The sequence below is a fragment of the Mastomys coucha genome, unplaced genomic scaffold (genome assembly GCF_008632895.1).
Source record: "Mastomys coucha isolate ucsf_1 unplaced genomic scaffold, UCSF_Mcou_1 pScaffold12, whole genome shotgun sequence".
Lineage (NCBI taxonomy): Eukaryota > Metazoa > Chordata > Mammalia > Rodentia > Muridae > Mastomys > Mastomys coucha.
Window position 1 is genome coordinate 3,486,584 of NW_022196894.1, and position 25,090 is coordinate 3,511,673.

Sequence of the window (25,090 nt, forward strand, 5' to 3'; positions counted from 1 at the left end):
AGAGAGAGAGAGATTGTGCTTATCTATCTATCTATCCAGTCCACAGGAACATTGAGATTTCTGGAGCTTGATGCCCCCTCATTAAAATATATATATATATATTTGAAACTCCCCACCATTGGGTGAACATGGTCAGAGGCTGTCTTGACTGGCCATGGTTTTGTTTGCCTTTCTGGTTGTTTCTGCACCCCAAGCCTGCCCCCTTCCTGGCAGTGGTCTCACTAGGCATGTCTGTTGGCTACATTCCCAACCAGTGCACATCTGTGACTCTTTTAGATTCGGTTCTTGCTCTATGTATCTGCTCTGGGCTTCACTGGGTCTCCTTGCCTCTTACTAGAAAGGCATCTGCCTACCGCCCTACCCCCGGGCTTTGGAAACCACCTAGCACTGCCCTGCGGGGAGGCAGGCCAGCTGTGTCACGGGGCGGGGTCTGTGGCTGTGAGGTGGCAAGATTAGCTGGGTTTTGTCTGCTGCTGAGAATCCAGGACCTGACTCCCAGGGGCTCTGTCCTGTCCTGTGAAGTTCTCACTGGGGTAATCCTTTTGCCTGCCTTTCTATGAATTTACTTCAAGGGTATGCTTGGTTAACGTGTATGTGTTAACCAAAGTTCCTTCGCCAGAATTGAGAGGGCCCTCTTTCCTCTGAAGTGTCCAACTCCAATCTGTGCTACAGGAATACGTCTTCATAAAATGCCAGGGTTCTAGTCTGAACATTTGGGTAATTTGTTATCAGCTTGGTTGCCTTCAGAAAAAAAAAATGTTTCAAATGTTTCTTTCACACATTTACTGAGGCTAGTCTCTCTCTCTTTTTTGTTTTTTGTTTTTTTTTTGTTTTTTGTTTTTTTAGAACAGTCATTTAAAAAGCATGGTGTGAATAATTTTGTTTATGCTTGTAAGTATTTGCTTTATTTTGTTTCCTGTTTAGTAAATCATACCAGGAACCTTCTCTTAGGAACGTATTGATGATATATGACTCACCAGCCTCTGCCATTTCTTTGCCTCAGCTGTGAATGTGTGTCAAGTGCCTGTGTGTTTCCATCAGTTACCTACCACAAGAACATCCCAGTAAGCATTGCTTCAGTTGTTAAACCTCAATTGGACTGAATCAAATTATTAGAATACGATAATTTAGAGCTTTTTCATCCTATATTTATGCCTTTCATTTTATTTGTGAGTCAGTTGGAATGCTGTGACCTAACATGTAGAATGCTATGGGTACTCTTGATGCCTCCTGCGTTTCCAGTACATATGTGTTTTAATTAATTTGTATTTGTGCCTTCGTCATGAAACTGGTTTGTTTATTTAAAGAGGACGTAGGGAGGGAGACAGTGACTTTGAGTAAGAAGCCATTCTTGCTGCGAAAAGGATGGGTTCCCACTATAGAATGTACCTGCTATGGAGAGGGAGACTCACTCAGAAAGCATTGGCAGCCATAACAAATATTTAAAGGTAGCTAAATCAACAGCACCACTCCCCAGGAAGGTAGATGGAGGATGGGCTCTCGGGTGTGTTCTCTCCTTGATACCTTCTGTGAAAGTGGTTGTAACAAAACAGCAGGTCATGGGGTCAGAACAAGTATAAGTGACAAAGGTATGTCTCTTACGGAAGTATAAGATAGACATTTATTTTTGATTGTCCTGTTTATAATCAAGGTTTTTAGCCAGTGCCTCACTATCAGAGACTGGTGTCTTGAGGTCATCTCTTCTGGCCTTTTGATGCCTTGATTCAATGTCAGGGTCTTGTGTTATTGTTTTCAGTTAGCAGTCCAGACAGCTGGCTGATTTAAAGGGAATTTGGTCCCTTTAATCCACATGGGGCACATACCAATGCACACGGCACATCATCTGTCAGTATGGGATCACTATACCCTTTTCTGCGATTAATCTATAGCTAGTATTATACATCCACGTTTGATGAACAGAGAGCTAGTTGGTATTTTCAAAGCATATGGACCAAATAGACAAATCGGGCTTCACTTATGATTAGCAATACCTTCATTGGAAGCATTTAATTTTGTGTGTAAAAAACAGCATACGTCACAAATCTCCGCCATCCTAATCACCAGTTATATAAGACAATCATTAAAATCCTCCTTTCTTATTTTCAAACATTTCTCGTCGTGTTTTTATCACTGTGCATGGTCTTGTGTGTTCGGGGCAACTAGTGTTCATTGGAGCTCCTTACCTGGGAGTGAAGCTTCGTGCAGAGACTAAGTCCTATTCAGTTCTCAAGGAAAGGACTTGCTTATATGCTTTCTTTGGCCTTGGTATTAACAACTTCTCCTCCTTCCTAAACTCTCTCAGATTTGTCCTTAAGACAACTCATAAAAACAAAAATCAGTTAAGACGCCTCAGCCTTGGGTACAGATGCTGGGTGTTCAAGTGAGAAGCAGCGCAAACCCTTTGCTACAAATATATTATTTATTCAGACTAGTGAGGTGGCACTTTGGTGTTTGCATTATTTGATTTATTCTGCGTCATTTATTTACATTTTCTAGTAACTCTCCTTTAAATAGATATTTTCTTGAAGTTTATGATTTCTTCTTTTTCCCCCTCTTTTCTCTTGTCTGCCTCCTCTTCTTCCTCTCCCTCCTCCCCCCTTCTTCCTCCTCCTTCTCCCTCCTCCCTCCTCCCTCCTTCTCCCTCTTTCCTAACATCCAAGCTATTACAATAGTTGGGAACTGTGAGGTGGGATAAAGCTGGGTAGCCCTTTTGGCATAGATAATGCAGCCAATGATGTCATCACTTCCATGCACATATATATACACACATGCATGCTTAAACACTGCCAGCATGTTGCATGGGTTTATAGCTGTAGCCCACTGCTACATAGAAGGGGTGAAGGGCTAAAGAAGTGGCTGGCTTTTTTCTTACTGTTGAGGCAAAGCACATGCTTCAGCTTCAGTTCTCGATGCATGGTGGTGACCCTTTTCTTTGGCTCCTTTGATGGTGACATCTTCCCACAACTAATCTTCCAGCTTATATATGCTCCCGGTTCCGAATCGTTCCAGAGTTACTGACTGGGTACTCATTTACACATTCTGGCTTTGAAGGAAAATTTGGAATTTCAGTTCCACATTTGGAGTGTATTATCAGTGAGATCAAAGGAGAAAATATTTTGTTTGCTTAATAGAAAACAGTGCATGCACACATACTATATGCACTTGTGCACACCACAGATACACAACACATACATACTAAGTGGAGGGGAACAAACACCAGACACCCATTTCTTAGGACAGAATGCTGAGATCACAGGCAGGGCAGATATTATGGTTTGTTTTCTGATGCACACTTCAAGCCCCAGACTTCCCGAGCTGTATTTCACAGCATTCTGACTTCATAAAGAAAACCAGTAGCATATGAACTTACTGCTCCTTGTTCCTAACCCACCCTCAGTATCTCTGGTTCTGTTCCATGAAGGCTACTCATCTGTCAAAGGCTGTTCACTCCAACCTTTTAATCAGCCCAAATTTAACAATGAGTCAAATACTTAAAATCCACATTAAAGGGGGGAGTAGAAGGGGGCCTCTAAAGTGGCCCATACTACTGTCAATACCCAACGATGGGTCATTTTTCCCAACCTAATGGTGATGCATGAGCTTTGTTTTAAATAGTGAAGTGGTTTGTACAAAGGGTAATTCCTGGTAAATGAAGCCATTGCTCATGGTGGACACCTTCAGATCGAAAGCAATTGAACTGAAACCCGCACATCAGCCCTTTCTGTCTTTAATTAGAAAGTGCTGCTCAGTGTGGAAACTCACTGGGGTAGAAGGGCTCTCTCACAGGGGTTGGATGGAGGTGGGGTTGCGGGGGCTGGCCTCTATGCACCAGCCGCGGTTATAAATTTGGGACACATTAGGTAAGGCATAACCATTATGGCTGCGTAGGAAAGTTCAGTTCTCATTGCAGCTAGTCCCCTTGCGTCTCTCCATCCGATGATTTACAGAGGGGACAAATGACACTTTATCACATTTTTCTTCTTGGCTTAATCCCATACTGATTTATTAGATAGTGCTGTGGATTGGGGGTAGTCAATAGTGTCAATAATGCAGAAAAGAATTAGGATAGATTATCTTCATGTCTGAATTGTTTAAAGGGATCTAAGTGGCTAGAATGAGCACATTTGCAGGCTTGGCTAGCTGCTTGCCACAAGACGTCTGCCTGCCTCTGTCTTCAGATATTGTCTGCTATAAATTCTTTGATTAACGAACCCTGCTGGGTTTTTTTTTTTTTTTTCTGGTCTTTTCAAACGAAAGAAAGAAGGCATGTGTCACCATTCTGAACAGAGAGAGAAAGGTGTCGTGAAATTGTTTGGTTGCAGGGTTACCTAGATTGCCTCTTCATTAAAGTCACTTAAAGCAACCTTCGTTTGTGGAAACCATAAGGCATCCGTCTGTCCACAGACGGGAGTTTTCTGTGCCATCCCTGTCTGTCTGCCATTTCGTGGTAGGTTGTGTGTTAGAACATGCAAGCCAGCAGCTCTGCCTGAGCTGAGAATGGAGAAAGCCTGTATCATTAGGGCTCACACACCATCTGTTTTCCTTACAGCTGGCCCTTGAGTGATTGTCCAGTAGCTGATGTGCTGAGGGTAGACAGACAATTGTTTTTTAGGGGTTTCTGATTCATTTCACCAAGCTCCCTGCCCCCAAGAGAAAACATAATGCTTGTTTATTCATACTGGCTGGTAAAAAGCAGTGTAGTTTATCAGGCACATCATGGTCTTCTGGAAGAGAAAGACATTGTGGTGTAGTAAACAAAATCAGGTTGGCACATCTGTGCCTAAGGGAGCTGGTGATGGGCATGGGGTATCATCCTGAGAAAAAGGCAGGGCTGGCAGACATGGACATAATTGTCCCATCTGCAGAGACTTCTTTAATGGACATGGAGAGGTGTCCCAGTGTGCTGCTTAATTCAATTAAGACAAACATAGAAAGTTCCATTCATCAATAAAGTTGCCTGTTTCCAGTGCTGCTGGACAGAGTCGGACAGGGCTAAGCTCTGGCCTGTGGCTGTCACTCCGATGCTGCTTGCCTTTCCTGGCTCTATTGAGGAAGGGTCTGTGTCAAATAGGGTCAGCTCTTAAGCACAATAGCTTAGAAGGGCCTTGGCTCTTTCACCACGCTTAGTGCAAGTAAGTTGGGAAAATGGACAGTGGTCACACGATCTGTCCTTACAGCTGCAAACTTTTAGGAAATGGCTTACCCAAGCATCCCAAATTCAGTGCCCAAGACCTTCATAAGGCTAAGAAAGCAACGGTGGTGGGAATGTGCAGACTCCTGGCATGGTTTGGGAAGCTGTCTCTGTTTTTCCTAGGATATGGCAGCCATGATGGTTTGCTGTTGGCTGAGAAAGAGCAAGAGACGATTTCTGTCCACTACCTGGCAGCCTCTCCTTTGGATTCCTCTAATGCGGATCTGCATTTCTTGTATTTAATAAGTGTTTGACAGTGTCCATAGTATCAACTTAGGTTTGCAGTGAGATAGTTGGGGTCTTTTCCTAAATTTCACCCGCAATGCCTCAGGGCTGATGTACACTGAGTATAGCTGTTCAGAAAAGAGAGCAATAGATGAGGATATGGATTAGAATCTTAGAACAAGGAGAGAGAGTAGCCACCATCTTCACCCTGAGTCTAATGCTCAGCCCAAGTATAGTCATTTGTTTATGTGAAAATTGTTTCCAAATGTTGTTGCTATTTCAGAATGTTACATAGTGTCCATGCTGTTGTGGGGTTGAGGCCCCAGTAGATGAATGAATATGCATAGGAATGAACCCAGAAAATAGCTTCAGATTAGGGGAGCATAAAGTAGGAGATGAAGAGAATAAGGCTCAGGAGGGTCTCTGGAGAACTGATTGTTCTTCTGACCTGTAAAGAATACTGTCCTGGAAAAAGCTATAAAGTTTAGCCTAGGAGTTAAAAAAGATCAAGAGTGGCATAGGGGTATGACAGTGTGAGTAGTCACATGTTGGCCATACAAGTGTGAAGACCTGTGTTCAGTACCCAGCACCTGCTGGAGGTAGGGACCAAGCAGGTTTGTTGGCACATGTCTAAAACCTACTGCACTGCGAAGGCAGAGGTAAAGTTAGCTTTGCAGGCCAGTTCTAAGCCAAGGAAAGATCCCCAACTCCCCCCAAAAATATAGGCAGTCTCTGAGGAGTGAAACAGGTTGTCTTCTGACCTTCATGTGCACATACGTACATGTATTATCAAGCACACACACACACACACACACACACACACACACACACACACACGGAACTATTCTCAGCTACAACAGACACTGTGGCAATCTCACACTTAGACACACAGAGACAGTAAGCTGTGGAAATGGGTCTTACACAGAGTAGTCAGTCTCTAAGGGCAGAATATGGGTCTGTCTTGTCTCACATCATTTTGAAATGAGGTGCAGGGTGGAAAGGTGACCCACAGAAAGAAAATCATTTCAAGAATTGTGGCCTGGTGCCTATGAAGAGTGGACCCAAGACAGGGACAGTAAGAAGGGAGAAGGTTTTGATCAAACTGCTAAGGAATCATATTCAACAAGAGGTACCAAGGTTCCTGCTGACAACTATGTAATCATGTCAAGGGACATATATGATGTGGACAAGACAAACCTGGTCCATTCTTTCTCCACCTTTAGGTGTTTAGGTATGCTTAAATAAGCAGCTCCTTCCTCGTTTTTACCAACCTAATAATTACTGTATATGACATATCTTTACTAATTTTGAAATAAACCTACATTTAATTGGGCAAGTAACCTTGCGCAATTACAGTGGTGATACATTTTCCAGTATCCATTGAAATCAAAATCACTCCCATAATTGCCCACTGATTCCAGGTTTATAGAGTTCACATGGTGTATGTATGTTCACATGTGTGTATGCTCATTTATTGTGTCACCCGAGATTAAACCTCAGGCCTAATACATGTTAGGCAAGTGCTTTACTACTGTCCTTCATCAATCTTCGGGCCTCCTTTTACATTTTATTCTGAAACAAGGTTTTAGTAAGTTGCCCAAGTTGGCCTTTAACTTTGGTTCCTCCTACCTCAATCGCCCTCATTGCCGAAATGGCAGGCCTTGGCTACTACCACCCTCTGTTCATTCTGTGCTTATTGAACCCCCACGGGGTGACAGATGCCCTCAGGAAGGAAAGCCTAGAGTCTGTCTCTGGGAGAGTCTTAGCATCCTTAACCATCATTATAATACTGCATTTAGACACATATCAGCTTGGTCCATAGCGTGTTTTAGGAATCTTCTGTATGCCTGGGTTAGAATTCCTTCCTTCCTTCCTTCCTTCCTTCCTTCCTTCCTTCCTTCCTTTGGTCCAATATGCAGATAGAAAGGCTATATAATTAAATTACATCTCTCTTTATGTCACCTCTCCATCCCTCTCCCCAGACAGCAGCCGACAGCAAAGGAAAGGCATCCTGTACTTACTGATCGGAGTGTACAGAGGGCTCTGAGACAGTCAGAAGGCTGCTGCTGTGGTCCTTAGTGCTCACCAAGGCCCTAGTGGCTGGAAGGCTGCACCTCGTTTTGATCTTTCTTCTCTGCGTTGTTTCAGTACACACAGAATAAGAAGCAGAGTGGGAATGTGGTGAATCCAGAAGGGTAGTGTGTGTTCTCAGAGACTTAGTAACTATTTTTCTTTCTCTTCTGTGGCTATGGAACAAAGTGCAGGCAATTTTAGGATTTAAGGGCCCAGATTTCCCTGGACTCAGGAGTAGAATACAAGGAGGCTTTTGGATTAATGAGTCTTCTTTTCCTTGGTGGCAGATGTTTGCCTGGCACTCACCTGGAGAATGGGATTTTTCTTATTGGAAATAGCAGCAAGCATCTGTGGTATTCCTTCCAAGAGAACTGCTTTCTGAGCCTGGGTTAGGCAGTGCTCAGTTCTTCCGAGAGGATGTGGGCTGAAAGATGATGCCCCTGTCCTGGGACTTCAGGAACAATGAGCAGCAATTACAGAATCTTAGGCAGGGAGAGAATATTGCCAATTGACAGGCAAACCCTGGTTCTCCCTTAGAAGCCTGAGTGTCCAACCCTCCAAAGATGGTCTGCAAAAAGCAGGCGTCTCTTGCCCTTGTGTCGAACAGGCTCTGAGGCTTAATCCCAACTCTGTTATTCATGAGCTCATCTGACTGAATTGAGCAAGTCACTTAACTTGATTTGGACCTTAATTGCTTCTTCAGAAAAAATCAAGACAAGAATGGCCATTTTATATTGTTCTTGGTGAGGTGAAGTAGGATACCACTCAGGACTCGAGAGGCAACAAATAGTCCGTAGATACTCAAGATATGAAAAAAAAAAAAAAAAAGCAGATCCTAATGCAGCTGTTAAGATATAGAGAATTGTCTTACGGTAACAGAGGGCATACTCCTGGAAGCTTCCACTTCTATTTGTATTTCTCCTGAATGGAAATACCTATGTACCCATGGCCTGTTTAGGTTATAGGTCCTAGCAATCGAGGGCCACTCTGGGTCTCTCATCCATCCTGTCTGCTCAGTTCTCTGCTTTCCTTCCTCTTTTCAGTCTTTCCTGATGCTGGGCAGTGGCTACGTAGCTCAATTAATGCTCTATGGCATGAAGAGGGAAAATAAAAATCATCCTGCTCCTGTCAGTAGCAAAGTTATTTACTCTCAAAAGCTGACAGACTCACACTGCAGGAGCTTCATTTATTTCTATTCAGAATGTCGTGGTGCCCCGTGGGTGCTGGAGACGCGGGACATGCTGATGCGGATTCCAATAGGCCTAAACACAGTGAGTGGCTGCTCAGACATGGAATGTCTGGAGGAGCCTTGGTGGCGATGGGGTGCCTGGATCACTGACTTGGATATCAGAGTAAGCGCCCTAGCTAGGGATAGCTAAAGCAGACAGGTTCATTCTGAGTCCTGTGAGCAGCAGAAGAGCCCCTGCTGTCTGATTGTTTGTCCCTTTTATTCGGGGAACATAAGAGCAAGGTGTAAGGGACTCAATTTGGGTCACTCCTGGAGTTTCTAGAAACACAAAGGCATCTCCTCCAATCAGCTCTGTGCTGGCTTCACCATCCATCGCTTCTGCTTACATGGGCTGACAGGCTCACTCATCCAGATAATCTGCAGAAAGCTATGCATACGTTTTTCCTTTTTCGCTTTCTTCTCTCTTTATTCCCCAACTTCAACACCTTCCTCTCCAAGAAGTCGGAGGAGGAGCTGCTGAAGCCGGAAGGGAATGATTCCTTTTGCCTGTTGGTGCAATTTCAGTTCTCTCCACTAGGGGTCTCTGTGTCAAACTCAGGATTCCCACACACTTTGTTTTTATGATTGTTATATTCACCCCCGCCCCCCTCCCTTTTCTCTTTTGGATCAGTTTAGGAAATGAAGCCTGTTCTGTAATCAGGAAGAGATACTATGAGTCCACTGAGGGGACCAAAGAATTTTGCCATCCTCAGCACCATGATGACAAGGGCATAATTAAAATAGTGACATAATCAATAACGTTTATGGAGTCCTGGGTGACAAACACATGACTCAGCATATTTATGTGGATTATCTCTTTTAATCTTACACACAGGCCCCCAGGGAGTTGGTATATTTACTTCTTCTTCCTTGATTTGTTTGTCATTTTCTTTGCGAGGCAGGGTCTTGCTTTGAAGTACAGCCTGACATCTAACTCATAGCAATCCTCCTGCCTCAGCTTTTCTAGTGCTAGAATTATAGTTGTGTAACAGCAAGTCCAGCTCAGATTTCATCTGCCTATCTACCTTCTTTCCCTCCTTCTTTTCTTCTGTTCTTTGTTTCTGCCTGCCTGCCTGCCTGCCTTTTCTCCTTTCTTTCATTCTTTCGTTCTTTAGCAGTAAAGCTTAGGTGGGAGAGTTGATGTTTAAGGTCACTACTCGGCAGTGAGCTGCCTGTCCTGCTTCACCCTGCCATGGAGGCTTCTGGTGTACTTGATTTAAGAGGCCTGTGCCAGGCTATTGGTCCGAACAGTGTTATTGACCACAGTGCCCCTTGGCTTTGCTTTAAAAGAAAAGACTTATAACAAATGGGGTTGTTCTAAGCATCTTTGCTCCTCGAAGCAGACTCTGGTTTCACATTAGCTAACTATGCCAAGCTCTGCCTTCTTAGCCCAGACTGGTTTCAAGCTCACTATGTGACTCATGACCTTAAACTCATGGCAGTCCTGCCTCAGCCTCCTGAATGCTAGGATTACAGGCCTGAGCCCTGTGATTTCATCTTAACGCATAGGTTTATAGGTTTGTATTTAGGATACTTAGTAAGCCTTGGTTTCAAAGAGAAAGTGTGAAGCTTCTAGGCCACACCCACAGGCAGTGATAAAGTATGTTTCTGCAAAGCCAACTCCAAACCCCCAAACCCCGCCTTGAACCAAAGCTCTTCAGCTAGCAGGGAATACAGTTCCTGCCTGGCTCTGTCTGTATTAATGATTTATAAGCCACACTGCTGCTTTTGTTCACGAGTAGGGCCTTGTCCTGTTCATAAAGGCATTTCAGGGAATGGGGTCCTGGCTGGCCATGCTGTTAGCTTGCTGCTGTGAAGGCTGCTTCATAAATCAAAAGAGCCTGGTACTTTACTGCCTCGGAGCTCTGAGACTTGGTGTGTGCATGTGTGCGCAGTCTGAGTGCCTGGTGTGCGTGCGCAAGCCTGTGCAAATCAGATCCACTCAGGGACGACAGCTTTGCCTTTCCATAAAGAATGAATGAAGGAGGCGATGCAACTGGTGCTTCAGGATAAAGGGTTGGTTTCCTGGCAGTTTCCTGGCCCTGTTCACCTCTCATTTGATGCTCAGGCTTTCCAGTGTTTCCTGAAAATGGGCTGATGTTTCTTTATTAGCATGAAGAGACATAAACCCCATTAGAATTCCCTTCTGTCTGCATCATCGGAACCTGCAGAGGAGGCAGGCAGGAAGGGAGCTGACTGAAGGCTATGCCACTTATTCACTGCAAGCCAACACACAATTTCCTGTGCTTTTAAAACAATGGCTTTGGGGATGTTTTTAAGAATTACTACAATTTCATTTACTCACCAGAATGGAGTTCTGCCTTGTTTTGAACAAGTGGGAGTTTTTTTATGTGGGCCTGGAATGCTGGATCTAGGAAACTTCTATGAAGTGATCCATAGAGCACTCTGATTTTTAAGCCTGGAGATTGTTTTGCTTTTAATGACAAAAAGAAGTTATGGTAGTGTGGTTTCTTTGGAGTTGTGAATTCTTTCATGGCATGCTCAGAGAGCAGCATTATGGCCTCGTTTGTCTCTTGGTTTGTTTTCATTCTGGACTGCATTTTTTAATTCTATTTTTTCTCCCCACTGTAAAACTAAGAACACAAAACTGGGGTGGGACTGAGTAAGAGCTTAAAGGAAGAAACAAGAATATTTAGGAAATTCAAGAGATACTTTAAATGTTCTGCCCAAGAAGATAGCTGTGGGTAGATGAAATACCGAATTTCCAAGTGATATCACTAGAGGAAAAGAAAACTGCTATTTAAAGCTCTTAGGAAACAAGCATGTCAGATGAGAAGGCTCCTCACGTAAGAATCAATGGGCAAACTAAAGCCGAAGCTCCACTCTGCCTCCTGCTCAAAGGAAGGACTGGAGTCTCTTTGATAAATATCAAAATGTGGGTGCTAACTGGTTCCTCATCAACACTTATGCCTATGAAAAAAATTGCTGTTTTCTTTTAAATGACATCATGTGCCAGTCAGCAGTCATGAAATTGAGACAGATTCGTTGAGAAGGGCTGACTTTCACTACACCGTCTTCCTGAAAAGCCAAGGGCAGGATGAATGTAGATTTACATAAGTAAAGAAAAGATTTTGCCATGTTTCCTCAGGACCGGAAATATGATACAACATTTCAGACGGAGAAAGCAGGTGCCCAGAAAGGGACTCCGATGATCCTATTGTGCGTCTCTGTCTGTATTTGTCCTCTATTCTCTGAACCCCGCCAGTGCTCGTTGTCTTTAATTATGTCTACGAGGCACAAGACGGCAGTCAACATCTGCTCCTTTGTTTACTTGGCTAACATATAGCCTTGATGGCTTATTAAACAATCTATTTTTCAAACCCAAAACAGAGAAACCAGCCGAACCCATATTATGGCATTCTATAAAGACCCATTATGCAATTAGCACTTGGGATTTGTGCAAAGCTGGTGATTCACCCAAATAAACATCCCTCTGTTCCGACAGCTTTTGATGGCATCGTGGAAAATATCAATTTAAAAAAAAAAACACATAAAAATCCTACCACCATTTCCTCCTTCATCATCATGTCTACCAAGATGATGATGTGCGGGTGAGAGAAGCAGATTCTTCACTCTTTTATAGCATGTGTGTGCTTGTGTGTGTGTGTGTGTGTGTGTGTGTGTGTGTATGCTTGTGTGTGTGTGTATGTGTGTACATGTAACTTTCTCAAATGCTGTCTTTTAATTCAAGCCAGCAATTATAATAGTGTACACTGACGAAGGTATGCAGCTATGGAAAACAGGCTCCTAAGAGTTCCTAGGGTGCTACAGAAGAAAAAAAATGCTGATTTTTAACCATTAGTGGCATATACTTAAGCACAATATGATCTAGTAATAAAATCTATCCAGACAGGAATTGAAGAGCATATGAGGACCACAACAACGAAATCATTTCAGAGGCAGCTAAATGGCTAGGTGCTTAGAGATGCTCGCTGCCAAGACCAGTCACCTGAGTTCAATGCCCAGGACCTCTATGGTAGAAGGAGAGGGCCAACTTCTACAACCCCACCACCACCACACACACACACAGGTGAGAGAGGGCTGGCTTTGGATCCTAAATATGCTGCAAATCTTATAGAAATATCTATTTGGGCACAGTTATGAACTCTTATAGAACTTGGTTTCCACATTTGAGCAATAGAAAGGGTGATAGGATAAGGAGCATAGCATTGTCAGGAACATAACATGAAGTGGGTTGCACAGGATCCAGCATGGTAGCCAACTACAGGCAAAAGTCTATAAATGTCTACACTCTGCTCTTATTGGTGGTAGTAAAGAAAGAACTTGTAGTAAGAAATTTTAGAGTCTGTGATTCCATAGACTTGAGGGTCTTTGTGGCAGTGGTGGAGACACAAAGCTGTTGGCTATGCAGTATAGGTGAAGTTCCTGGTGATGGTAGCATCATGGACTAGCAGGTGACAATGTAAATGAGCATGGTGGTGACGGCAAGATGGCGTTGAAGACTGTGGTGGTCATAATCAGAGAAACAGAGCTGTTGAAAAACATGCAGGCCAGCACCCTCTTGGTGATCATGGATGGGACAGTAGATTGATGATGGTGACTGTGGTTGAGTGGCTTGTGGTAAGATTGAGATGGTGTGATGTCATACCAGGTGATACTGGAGACAGAGGTGGTAATGGACATGTTGGCAGTAGGTGACATTGGTGTTCATGGCAGTAGTGGGATGATGTATTAGTAGGTGACGATGGAGACAGAAATTATGCTTGAGGTGCTCATGGTGAGGCCAAGATGGTAGTGATGGTGGCTATGGCAGAAGGGCAAGTGTTGCTGTAGGCAACAGTGATCAATAGGCAATGGTAGTAACACTTACAAAATGGTAGAAGAGTTTCATCTGTGAGCCCCTGGGTACCATTTTCCCTTCAGTGAATGCTCTTGTTTTTCTCACCTGCAAAAATGAAGCTGTGGTACACAAGTTCAGTCACTATGTGACTGAACCAATTACAGGATCTATGGTACTCAAGCTCAGTCACTATGTGACTGAACCAATTACAGGATCTATGACACTCAAGCTCAGTCATTGTGAGACTGATCCAATCATAGGAGCTAGGGTACTCAAGCTCAGTCATTGTGAGACTAAACCAATTACAGAAACTATGGTGCTCAAGCTCAGTCATTGTGAGACTGAACTGAGCTCATATTTATAAAACAAATCTGAGTGTTTGCTGCTCTCAACAAACCTGTGAACACAAAGAGTGTTGGTTAAACAAAGTGTTGGCACACAATATAGCTTCAAAGTCAGAAAAGGTACCACATAGCTTCTGTCAGCTTCTTCTCTTTTCATTTGGCTTTTCAGAGCAGGCAGGAATGGCCACCTACCCCCTCCCTCCATGAGACCCATCTCTGTCTCCTCCTGTGTTCTGTGCAGAACAGGTGTGTGGTGCTCCAGAGTTCTGGTGGAGTGCAATATGAAAAAAGGCTCCGAGTCATCATAAAAATAACACCAAGGCTGCTCCACGAGGCAGGCAGATGAACATACCGCTAGCCAGCATGATAAAAAGCTATAGCAAATGTTGGGTCCCAGTGGGAGGGGACAGACATATGGGGACCCACTGGACTCAAAATGGACATCACTGCTGATTTTTAAGTGGTTAAGACAGACTATTCCAGGGCCAAGGTTTTGTTTTTTTTTCCTTCCTTCCTTCCGTCCTCTCTCTCTCCCTACCTCCCTCCCTTCCTTCCTTCCTCTTTCTGCATTTCTTTGTTTCCTTTTTCTTTCCTTCCTTCTTTTTCTTTCTTGCTTTCTTTCTTTCTTTCCTATCCTTTCTTTCTTTCTTTCTTTCTTTCTTTCTCTATTCTAATTTTAAATTTTAAATCCTTTAGTTCCTTTTCAGCCCTTTGTTCTATTTTGGTCCTAAAAGGCACATTCATCTTTGAGGCCTTCCATGAAGTCTCCAGGGAGGTAAGATCTGTATGGTAATCCTGAAACAAATGTATATCCTACACTCTGTGAATCCTCACCTTCGCCTCCAAGCAGTTAGTTAAGGGAGATGAAAACAGACAAGGAGGCATACTCTGAAATGCTAATTGTTGAGCTCAGACCTGTGATGGCTGGATATGCAGAACTATTGGTATCTATGCCTGGTGTGCACTTCCCAGCATCTGTAGAAGAGACAGGCAACCCTCCATATTAGGCATTAATTGAAGATATATGGACAGAGGGGCATCTGTTTTCTGTCAATGTTTATATTCCTGGACACAAGTACAGGGGAAATTGTGTCATCGATATGACATAGCCCCAAAACAGTGGCCCTTCTCCAGAGGATATTTTGGAATTCTCATTTACTGCCCACAGAGCCTTTCTAGGAATTTAGAGGTTTGAGGATAAAGCTGGTATATTATGTGGGTACATGAATGAGGAAGAAGCTCCCTAGTGGTACCCAGAAAAAGGGAAAGAAAACTAGGAGTCAGATGGGTGTGGTGTTGAAGATGAGATGTGTCACTCATGTAGCTTTGAGTGGTTCCAGTGCTATCCTGTATAGAAGGCAGACCTCTGAGTCCTGGTGAGGCCATGGAATCATTAGAAAGATTGAGTCAAAGTGTTCCGGTGATGAGAATTGTATCCTATGCACATTGAGTCCTATGTGAGTTTCTGCATCTGGGCTATGGGTGACATAGGTCTGGGCTCCCAGTGCTCTAGGGGGAAGCATAACAATTGTAAGTTCAAAACCAGCTGTGTGTGTGTGTGTGTGTGCGTGTGTGTGTGTAAATCAATGTTTGCATTTAAAAATGAGCAAGGATGCTTGGCAGTGGTGGTGCATGCCTTTAATCCCAGCACTTGGGAGGCAGAGGCAGGTGGATTTCTGAGTTGGAGGCCAGCCTGGTCTACAGAATGTGTTCCAGGACAGCCAGGACTACACAGAGAAACCCTGTCTCAAAAAAAAAAAAAAAAATGAGCAAGGGCTAGAGAGATGGCACAGTAGGTAAAGTGCTTGGAATATAGGTTTGAGGATCAGACTGCGATCCCTACAACACACTTTAAAAAGCCAGGCATGGTGGGACGTGGTTGGAGTACTATATCCAGGAAGGCTGGAGACATGCAGATCATTACTGGTGAGCCAGCCTAGCCTTATCAGGTTATGGTGCTCCTGAGAGAATCTGTCTCCAAACAAGGCAGAGAGTGCCTAAGGAATGACACTCAGAATTGACCTCTGACCTTTAGACACTGCTCACATATGTGTACACATACAACTGTATACACATAAATGATAAGCAGATATAGATAGAGATATAGAAAAAGATAGACTAGGTAGAATAAGAAGATGAGATAGATAGATAAATAGATAGATAGATAGATAGATAGATAGATAGATAGATAGATAGATAGATAGATAGAATGATAGAGAGTTTTTCAAAAGGACCCAATTTGCTATTTTGGTGTGGTTTTGTTTGGCTTGGTTTTTGGTTTTCTCTGTGTAGCCTTGGCTGTCCTGAACTCAGTCTGTGTACCAGGCTGCCTTCAAACTCAATGCTCTACCTGTCTCTTCCTCCCAAGTGCTGGACCTAAAGGTGTACTCTACCACTGCCCCACCCAACTTCCCTTTTTCAAATTTATGGGCTTGCAATATTTCCCAGCTACTTTTAGATTATTCTGAAATATGTTAGTTGTGAGGGCAGGAGCCTAATTCAAGGGGAAATGAGGATTTATTGATTCAGGAAAGATCATAGCATGAGTAGTCACTTAAGTGCCTGATATTCTACTTGGGTTGTAAACACACAGGGTCATGCTAAGATCTGGGATTTATGTAAAGAGCTTAGATACTTCAAAATGGACTGATACCCAGGAGCTGTTAAATACATTGTTATATTCTTTAGTGAACACCCCACCTAAGAATAGGATCACCCTCCATGTATAAGAGAATTAACTGAGTTTCAGAGAGGTTAAGTCACTTGTCTAGGGCAACAGAGGTAGGAAGTATTAGGTTTAGACCTTGGCTCCACTCTTTAAGTTCATAGTCAATACCGATATAGAAAATTAGCTTTTTTAAATGAGTAAATTAAAGATTTTAAGGAAACACACACACACACACACACACACACACACACACACACACCTTCTTGAGATTTTTGGAAACTTTGAGTGAGTTATATAACCTCTCTTTGCTCAGTGTCTCTCTCAGATGTATAGGTTTAGTAACAGGATTTAGCTTATAGAGTTGTTATTAAGATTAAATGAGTTAATAAACAAGGAGGTTAGAAGGTGCCTGGCAAATAATAAATAGTGTCCATGACTTGTTAGCAACAATCTAAAAATAGATTGTAATGTAAGAGCCATAGAGGAAATGAGGCCACTCAGGGTGTCTCTGACTCTGATGTCCCCAGTATGTTCCAGAAGGACACTGCTAATCTGGGAAGTTGGAATCCCACCTGTCAGAGACTCTTGCTTCCCACCAGCTGCCTGGCCATGACATTGAGGAGACAATGTCCAGCCTCAGTCAGCTCTCCAGCCAGTCTTCAGTGGAGCCCAACCCAGCAAGCCCAGCAGAAAGTAGCTCTGGGTACCTGGCTTCTATGTCTTGTCTTGAGTCCATATTGCATGAGTGGTGAACACAAGCATGTACCCCACTTCTTACTCATCACTCATGTGACTGGGTGAGTGTCCTGTGATGCCTACCTCCTCTCTCTGGTTTGATAGTACTGTTTTCGAGGCTGAAGCTTGAGGGAACATCCCATCAGAAGGAAGACATACCCTGGTCTCTCCCCATGATGCTTTTGTTTTCAGTTTTGCTTGCTGTTGCTGTGAAAACATCTGGTGACAAAAGTCACTTAAGAGAAGAAGAGATTATTTGGCCCACACTTTCAGGTTACGGTCCATTTCTTTGAGGTAGTGAAGCCAGCAGATCCTTGACACACTCAGTCACATACACAACTGAGAGCAGAGAGAAAGTGGATGCATGCACACTTGTGCTCAGCACATTTGTTCTTCTCTTTATAGAGTCCAGGAACCAAACCTAGGGAATGGAGCTGCCCCTTTAAGAATTTCCATATTTGTTAACATAATCAAGACAATTTATCAGATATACTCATAAGCCAACCTGATCTAGACAGTCTATCCTTGAGACTCCCCTTCAAGGCAATTTTAGAGTGTATCAAGTTGATAGTTAAAGCTATCACAGCTTTCTTACCACCTTGAATTCCTACCCCCTGCCAAACTGTGGATGGGCTCCCGAGTAGGTCTGGGTCCTCAGAGGCAAAGGACTGGCAAGCACAGGAGCCTAGTCTCACTCACATAAGGATGGCCATCTGGCTTGTTCGTGTGAGTCTCAATTAGAGTGTCTCACTCTGTACACACCCAGTCTTTCTAAAAGCTGTAATCTAAAATCTCACATCAAATCAGAAGACTGCCCTAGAGTCCACAGGTGAATCTTAGCAGGGACACACATCACACCCATATGTGAGGGACATGGAAATTTCCTGAGTGATGTGCAATTGTCTGGGATGAAGGTGGAAATATTCAAGTGGCCCATGCATGACAAATAAGAACTGAAAATCATTGCTTCAGCCCCAGGGAAGAAGTTACTATGGGGAAAAAAAATCAAGGACTATCATGGAATCACAGCATCCCCTAGGGAGATCTAAAGCAGTGCTAGCCAAGCTTTTGGCTCCTCTGAGCCATACTGAGAAAAATAGAATTGATTTGTGCCAAACTGCATGCCTCAAGTTACAAGTATACTCATGCATTCACTTCTTGTGACATGTGTTGTCATTTACAATGTCCATGCTTGAGAACCATGCGATTAAATTGCAAAACCAAATATTAATTGCAGAAAACTAAATCTCACATTTTAAGTAGGTTCACAATGTGTGATGGGCTGCATTCATAACTATCCTTAGCCACATGAGCCCACAGGCTGTAGGCTGGACAAGCATGTGAGGATGCCTTTCTAGGGTGTCATTCCTATGATGGCTCTCTTCTTCCAGGATGATGCTTTCTTGCTGTTCTCGAGCACTGGCTTCTCTCTCAGGTGCACTGGACTGCCTCCTGTTAGCAGCTGATTTTCAGCTTCAGGAGAGTCAGCAAAATGGTAAAGGTCAACGTGTCTGCAAAGGTGGGCGTCCTCCGTTCACCTTGGCCATGGCGTTCTGTTAACATGTAATTATCCTGAGAGTAGCTGAGGTTGAATGAGAAGCTGAGGGGCTGAGAATGCAGAGGCCAGTCATGTTTGCTTTGACCTAGGCCCATGGCTCTTACAACAGGTTAATGGGTACCATGTGCCAGGAATGACTTTCATGGTTGTTGATAGTAAGATGCTGTCTATCTTTTTTGGTTCAGGGCCTGGCTCTGACACAGGCTGGTCCTATGTCCTGTCTTATCCCTGATCTTGTCATGGTTTCCCGGTCAGGAATGCATTTAATATAACAGACTCTACTTCAGTGGGATAGGGAAGATGAACTGGGAGAATGATGGGGAGGACTGAGGATGGAGTCTGTCAAAGAGCATTGAGTGCACAATAGTGACTGTGTGGCTCAGGAGCCTGAAGAGTTGAAGGATGAGACAAGGAAATGAAAGAAGAAAGTTAGCACCGGGAATGTCATTAAGTCTTTACTGACAAGTGGTAGGGAGTGAAGAGAGCTGGATAGAAGAGTTGATAGGTGAGCAGATGGATGGATGGGTGTGTGCATGGATAGGTGTGTGTGTGTGTGTGTGTGTGTGTGTGTGTGTGTGTGTGTGAATGGATGGGTAAATGGGTACCTGAGAAAGGAGATGAGTGGGTGGGAGATGAGATGATTGGTGAATGAGTAGGTAGGTATGCAATGATGGGGAGAGAGAGAAAGAGAGAGGGAGGGAGGTGAATGGCTATGTAGAAGGATTGGGGAATGGATGGGTAGAAAGAGAAATGGAAAGGTAGACAGGTAGATTGATGAACCAAGGGAAGAATGGCATGGTGGGCTTTGACCTGTTTGGAAAGTCTGTATTAAATAAGGTCAAGTAGTTTTCCTGTCTTATAAGACTTCTCAAATGTGTTTGAATGGTAACAGTCATTTAGAATCTGAGAGAGAGAGAAAGGAAGAAGGAAGGGAACAGAAAGGGGAGGGAGGGAAGAAAGGGAAGGGAGGGAGAGAGCAAGGGAGGGAGGGAAGGTGAGAGAGAGAGAGAGGGAGAAGGAGAGAGGGAGAGAAGGAGAGAGAGAGAGAAGGAGAGAGGGAGAGAGAGAGAGGGAGAGAGGGGGGGGAGAGAGAGGGAGAGAGAGAGAGGAAGAGAGGGAGAGAGTTAATGGTAAATTCCCAAACTTACTCACTTGATCACTGATCATTTTCACAGAGAACATTCAACGAGTCTCTGCCATGCAGAGTGTTATTTTGAAGATTTCAGACCACCTCCAAGTTTCAGAGCAGAAAGTGGAGCCCAGGTGGTTCAGTCCATTTGTCAGCTGTATGAGAATGGGACGGAGCAGCTTCACTCCTAGAGCTGGAGAATATAACTATTTGAATCATTTTCTGTGCCCAGCCCCTACAGGCACCTGCAGTACAGAAGGAAGGGGATATGGACAGGACACCGAGGAATGTGCTAGGAGCAGCTGATTATTCAGTCCATATGGGAGAGTCCTCAGGGAATATTTGTTTGCTTCAAGCAAGGTCAACTAATTCTCCAGCCCAGTTGCCATTCATCCCCAGACAGGTCAGAGGTCAGTTCCTGAAGCATTGTTGATCTCAGCAGAGATGCTAGGAGGGGTTGATATTCTTAGATTTGCTCATTCAGCCAGTCAGTCTGGCTTTCAGAGGAGAAGCAGGTCAAGAAGCTCTTAATGAACCAAGGGAAGCTTGTGTTATCTGCACACGGGTGGGGGCTCAAACTTCTAACCATCGTTAGCAGAGTTCTCATGGACTGGCCTACTAGAATGCTCTTTGTGCATCTTCCTAACAATTTTGGAAGATGGGGCAATACTACTAGGGAGACTGACATGTTGTCCCACATCCTTTGGTTTGCTCCTGTTTTAAAGGTATTATTTATTTCATGAAACTATCAGGTGAATTTACTTTATTATAATTTGTTTTTAAAGCTCTTCACCACGTATAGAAGCTATACACATATCTTTTGTTAACATGTGAATTTTAATTTTTCATTTGGAAGATGGAAGAAAGTAGCATGTGTTGTTGGGAAGGCATGAGATTGAACTTGTAAGCGCACTTTATTTACCAGTTAGCAGTGACAAATTAACCAGTTAGCAGGAGAATTTTGGGATCACTCACTTAGTGTGCCAAAACAGTTGCTGCTCATTCTTCTCTCCTTATGACAACAACCACCAGGCAGGGGCTACTGCTATGAGGCAGCTCTCTCTCCATCTAAACACTTTAGAATATGGTTCGTGTTTAAACCATGGTCTAAGACCAGGGAGTTGTCTCAGTCAATAAAGTGCTTGCTTTCATAGGCATGGGAACCTGAATTTGAGCTCATAGAACCCACATAAGAAACTGCATTATAATGAGAAGGGAGAGAGAGGGGGGTTTGTAGAGCTCACTAGCCTGGCCAACATGATGAAGTTCTAGGCTACTGAGTAAGATACACTGCCTTAAACAAAAGGCAGAAGTACCAAAAGCTGAGCACTCTAGGTTTTCTTCAGATGCCCACACATCTGCCATGGAGGATACACACACGCACATGTACACGTGTGTGCCCACGTGCAAGCACACACACACTAAATCCTCTACCACTCTGTAAATTGGAATTACTAACCATATTCTCATGTGATGGATGCTCTAAGGGACAGAGACTTTGAATGATGTAGAGTATAGTGTGTCCTATGAGGTGATCTAGAATAATGAGGAATGCCAGGTAGTGAAGGAATAGATACGAAGGCACCAAGAATAGTTACCATGTTGTGGGTGGAGAGGTGCCTAAAGGGTTAAAAGTGCTTATTGCTCTTACAGAGGACCTGGGTTCAGTTCCCAGCACCCACATCAGTCGATGCACAACCTTTATCTCCACTTTCTAAGATGTCCATTCCCTCTGACTTTTGTGAGTACCTGCACGCATATGGTGAAGATAACCTCCTGTAGGCACAGAAACACAAATATGGACATAAAATAATAAAATAGCTAACACTCATAATGAGCTTGGCATCGTTGTGAGACCTTTCCTTGGATGAATTCTCTCCTGCATTTAAATTAAAAAGTATCATAACAGGGGTCTAGAATATGGCCTCGTTCCTTGGATGAAACTCTTCTGCCATGGTCCTCTACTGCTGATGCTATTGTGATGGGGAGAGTTGCAACCAGAGGAACTGCTGTTTGCTGGCCTAGTATGTGCTGCCCATGGCCTGTGGAGGCTTTTCTATGAAAAGCTTCCTTCCTTAGTACTCCATTTGAAGTTGCCATGATTCAGGTGTTGTGCTATATCATATCCTGGAGCCCGTCTCTTCCTTTCTGAGAATTAACTCATCAGTCTTTAGATCACTGGCACTCAAGAATGTAAACATTACATAATAAGTCAAGGAATTTGATGTTGAGGTCTACTCCATATTCAGCTCTTCCAAGCAGCCTGTCTACCTTCACTGGGGGAAATAAACCAATGTCTGGTGTTGAGTCACATTTATCTCTGTTGGTTCCAGCTGCTCTCTGAATGTGGTCCTTCTTGATGAGCTGGCAGGTAGAAATAGCTGCCCCTTAATAATCCACAGGGCATATAGCCACAGGGAAAACCAAACCATGGAAGAGAAAGCAGGGAAGGCCAAATGTAGCTTCCCTGAATGGAAATTCCAGTCATATGTTTCCTGCCTTAGGAAAAATCAACTAAGATGTTTTGGAATCTCAGCTGAATAGATTATAAAGGTAGGAAACAGGGATACTAGCTAGAAGATCTGATAAAAACTGCCAAACTTTCCACATTGTGACAGAATATTGCCATCTTCAAGATTTGTGCTAGAAAACTGTGCCATCAAGTTGAAAAAAGAAACCATTTGGCCAGGAACATGAATCAATTGATAATGTGATTACTTAGCATTACAGAAAGCCCCAGGTTCAATCCCTTGAACCACCTACACTGTGGGTGATAATATATGCCTATAATCCTAGCACTTGGAAGGTAGAGGCAGAGAGTTCAGGAGTTCAAAGCACCCTCAGATGCATGTTAATTTTGAGGCAAGCCTGTATTCCGTGAGACCCTGTTTCAACAAAAAGCTTAGCATTTGGCCAGGCAGTGGTGGTGCACGCCTTTAATCCCAGCACTTAGGAGGCAGAGGCCAGCCTGGTCTACAGAGTGAGTTCCTGGACAGCCAGAGCTACACAGAGAAACCCTGTCTCGAAAAACCAAAAAAAAAAAAAAAAAAAAAAAAAAAAAAAAAACCAAAAAAAAAAAAAACTTAGTATTTTAAGAATCTGTATGGTTTTGTGTTGAGCCAAATTCCTAGCTGTCCTGAGCATGGACAGGATTGCTTGCACTCAGAAGCTTGCACTCATGAGGGGCTGGCACATCTGTGAAAGAGTATTGTGAAGTGTAAGCTGCTGAATGGATATGCCGATGGAGGTCTTGATGTCAGTATTGAAGGGACATTCAGGACACACATCTACCGTGAGAACCACAGATGATAAGATACCCTGCAGAGACATGTTAAAGACACTCCAAAGAAGGAGATAAAAATCAAGTTAGTACTTCTGAGCACACTTCAAGTGCCAGGGACACCCACATCCCACCCGTCATTCCATTGCCCCAGCACACCTGTGGAAAGCCACAGGCACTCTGTGTGGAAAGCCACAGGCACTCTGTGTGGAAAGCTACAGGCACTCTGTGTGGAAAGCCACAGGTACTCTGTGTGGAAAGCCACAGGCACTCTGTGTTACTGCTGTGGAGTTGTAGGTTCCTGACATCGTCCTGGAAGAGATGATAACAGAGCCAACCTCTGATACCATCCCCACAACCCTTATCTGATGAGCCATGATGTCCTTGAGTCCATTGAAATGGTTTTGGAGCTACAGATAGATCTTAGTTTCCTGAGAGATAGCCTCTCCTTTTGCTTACATGTATCCAGGAAAATTTCCTGCAAAATATTATAAGATATTGTATTTATCTGATCACTAATTTGCCTTCTTTCTTTTTCCTTTTTCTTTCTTTCTTTCTTTTTTTTTTTTTTTTTTTTTTTTTTTTTTTTTTTTTTTTTTTTTTTTGAGATGAATTTCCTATATCCCATCCTGACCAAGGATGTCCTTAAACTTGTCTTTAACTAGAAGTAAAGAACCTCTTGTTTCTACTTCTTGAACATTAGAATGTATACACCACCATACCTGGTTTTGGTGGTGCTAGGGGTAAATCTCATGGCTTTGTATATAGTAGCCAGGATCTCTAGCCATTGAGCATAGCCTAAAACCTATCTAATCATCATTTTGTTTCAAGAACATACCACCCCTGGATAATCACCCATGGAGTCATGATCCAATGTGAAAACATTTGGAACTAAGTACAACATTAAAATATTTCCAGAGGATGAAGGGCAATGATTTCTGCACGTGGTGATAGAGAATGCTTTGCAGAAAACGTCACCTTCTACTTAGTCCAGCAAAGTTAACCATGAAAGAAGGGAAGGATGAAGAGATGAAAAAGGAGGGAATTTTTCTCAGCAAGTTTGAAAGGAAACTTGAAACATGGAGTGTTCATAAAGGTAATTAGCTGGTGCAGATTGCATGCAAAAGAAGGGAAAGAAAAAGAAGGGAAAGAAGAGCTAAAGAAAGAGAAGAGAAAAAGGAGGAAAAAGTGTTTAATCTGGTGGACATTGAAAGTTGACTGTGGCCAGGTTCAAAAACAATATCACCACCAACTCTGACTTCTCTAAGAGGTCTCCTGCTGCCCAACTTTGCTTGGAAAGGAATGGTGTAATTCAGTTCAGTCATATGTGGGAGTCTACGTGGTGACATACATATGCTCAATCTCTAAAAGATAAGAAAAGCAGTTAACACACAGTACAAGCGAACTTGTTAAGCAACAAAGGAGAACTGATTTTTGTAGGGTTTATTTTGGGTAGTTAATTTGTGCATGGTGCCTGAGTCTCAGCTTCTTTGGGGGAATCTGGCAAGAGGTTCTGGGAAGGCTCATGTAGACACAGGTTCCCTTAGGAAAGACACTGCTCCTTCCAAGGACTGAGTCATGGCTCAGACAATGAAGTGGACCCCATTATGTCTATGTCCCCTAGACACCAGAGAAGCATCATACACCTACACTTACTGACACACTCCAATTTCAAATATTAGCTTTCACAGTGTTGAGATGTCACCATCACCCTTTCTCTGGGCTAGATTTAGTCTCTTGGGGGATATCTACTGGTCACCACAGTCCTTAGGTCATGAATGGCCTGACCTCCAGCTGACACTTTGCCTTCCCTCCTGCCCACCTGCCCGCCTGCCCG

The 25,090-nt window shown here is 43.4% G+C and overlaps 1 protein-coding gene across 32 annotated transcripts in view; it reads left to right on the forward strand.

Annotated features, from left to right (window-relative positions):
• The window catches only part of Rbfox1 (RNA binding fox-1 homolog 1), a 1,556,838-nt gene that overhangs the window by 1,182,163 nt on the left and 349,585 nt on the right, over positions 1 to 25,090 (forward strand). For 4 of the 32 annotated variants that reach the window (XM_031361797.1, XM_031361794.1, XM_031361780.1 and 1 more), the window contains exon 1: positions 110 to 533. The exons of 14 other annotated variants lie outside the window; for them this stretch is intronic. In XM_031361797.1, coding sequence (XP_031217657.1) covers positions 129 to 533 — 405 coding nt within the window. In that variant the 5' untranslated portion in view covers positions 110 to 128. Of the gene's footprint in view, positions 1 to 89; positions 534 to 25,090 lie in introns of those variants that run through there. 14 more of the 32 variants (XM_031361708.1, XM_031361700.1, XM_031361764.1 and 11 more) reach the window with 8 other exon arrangements.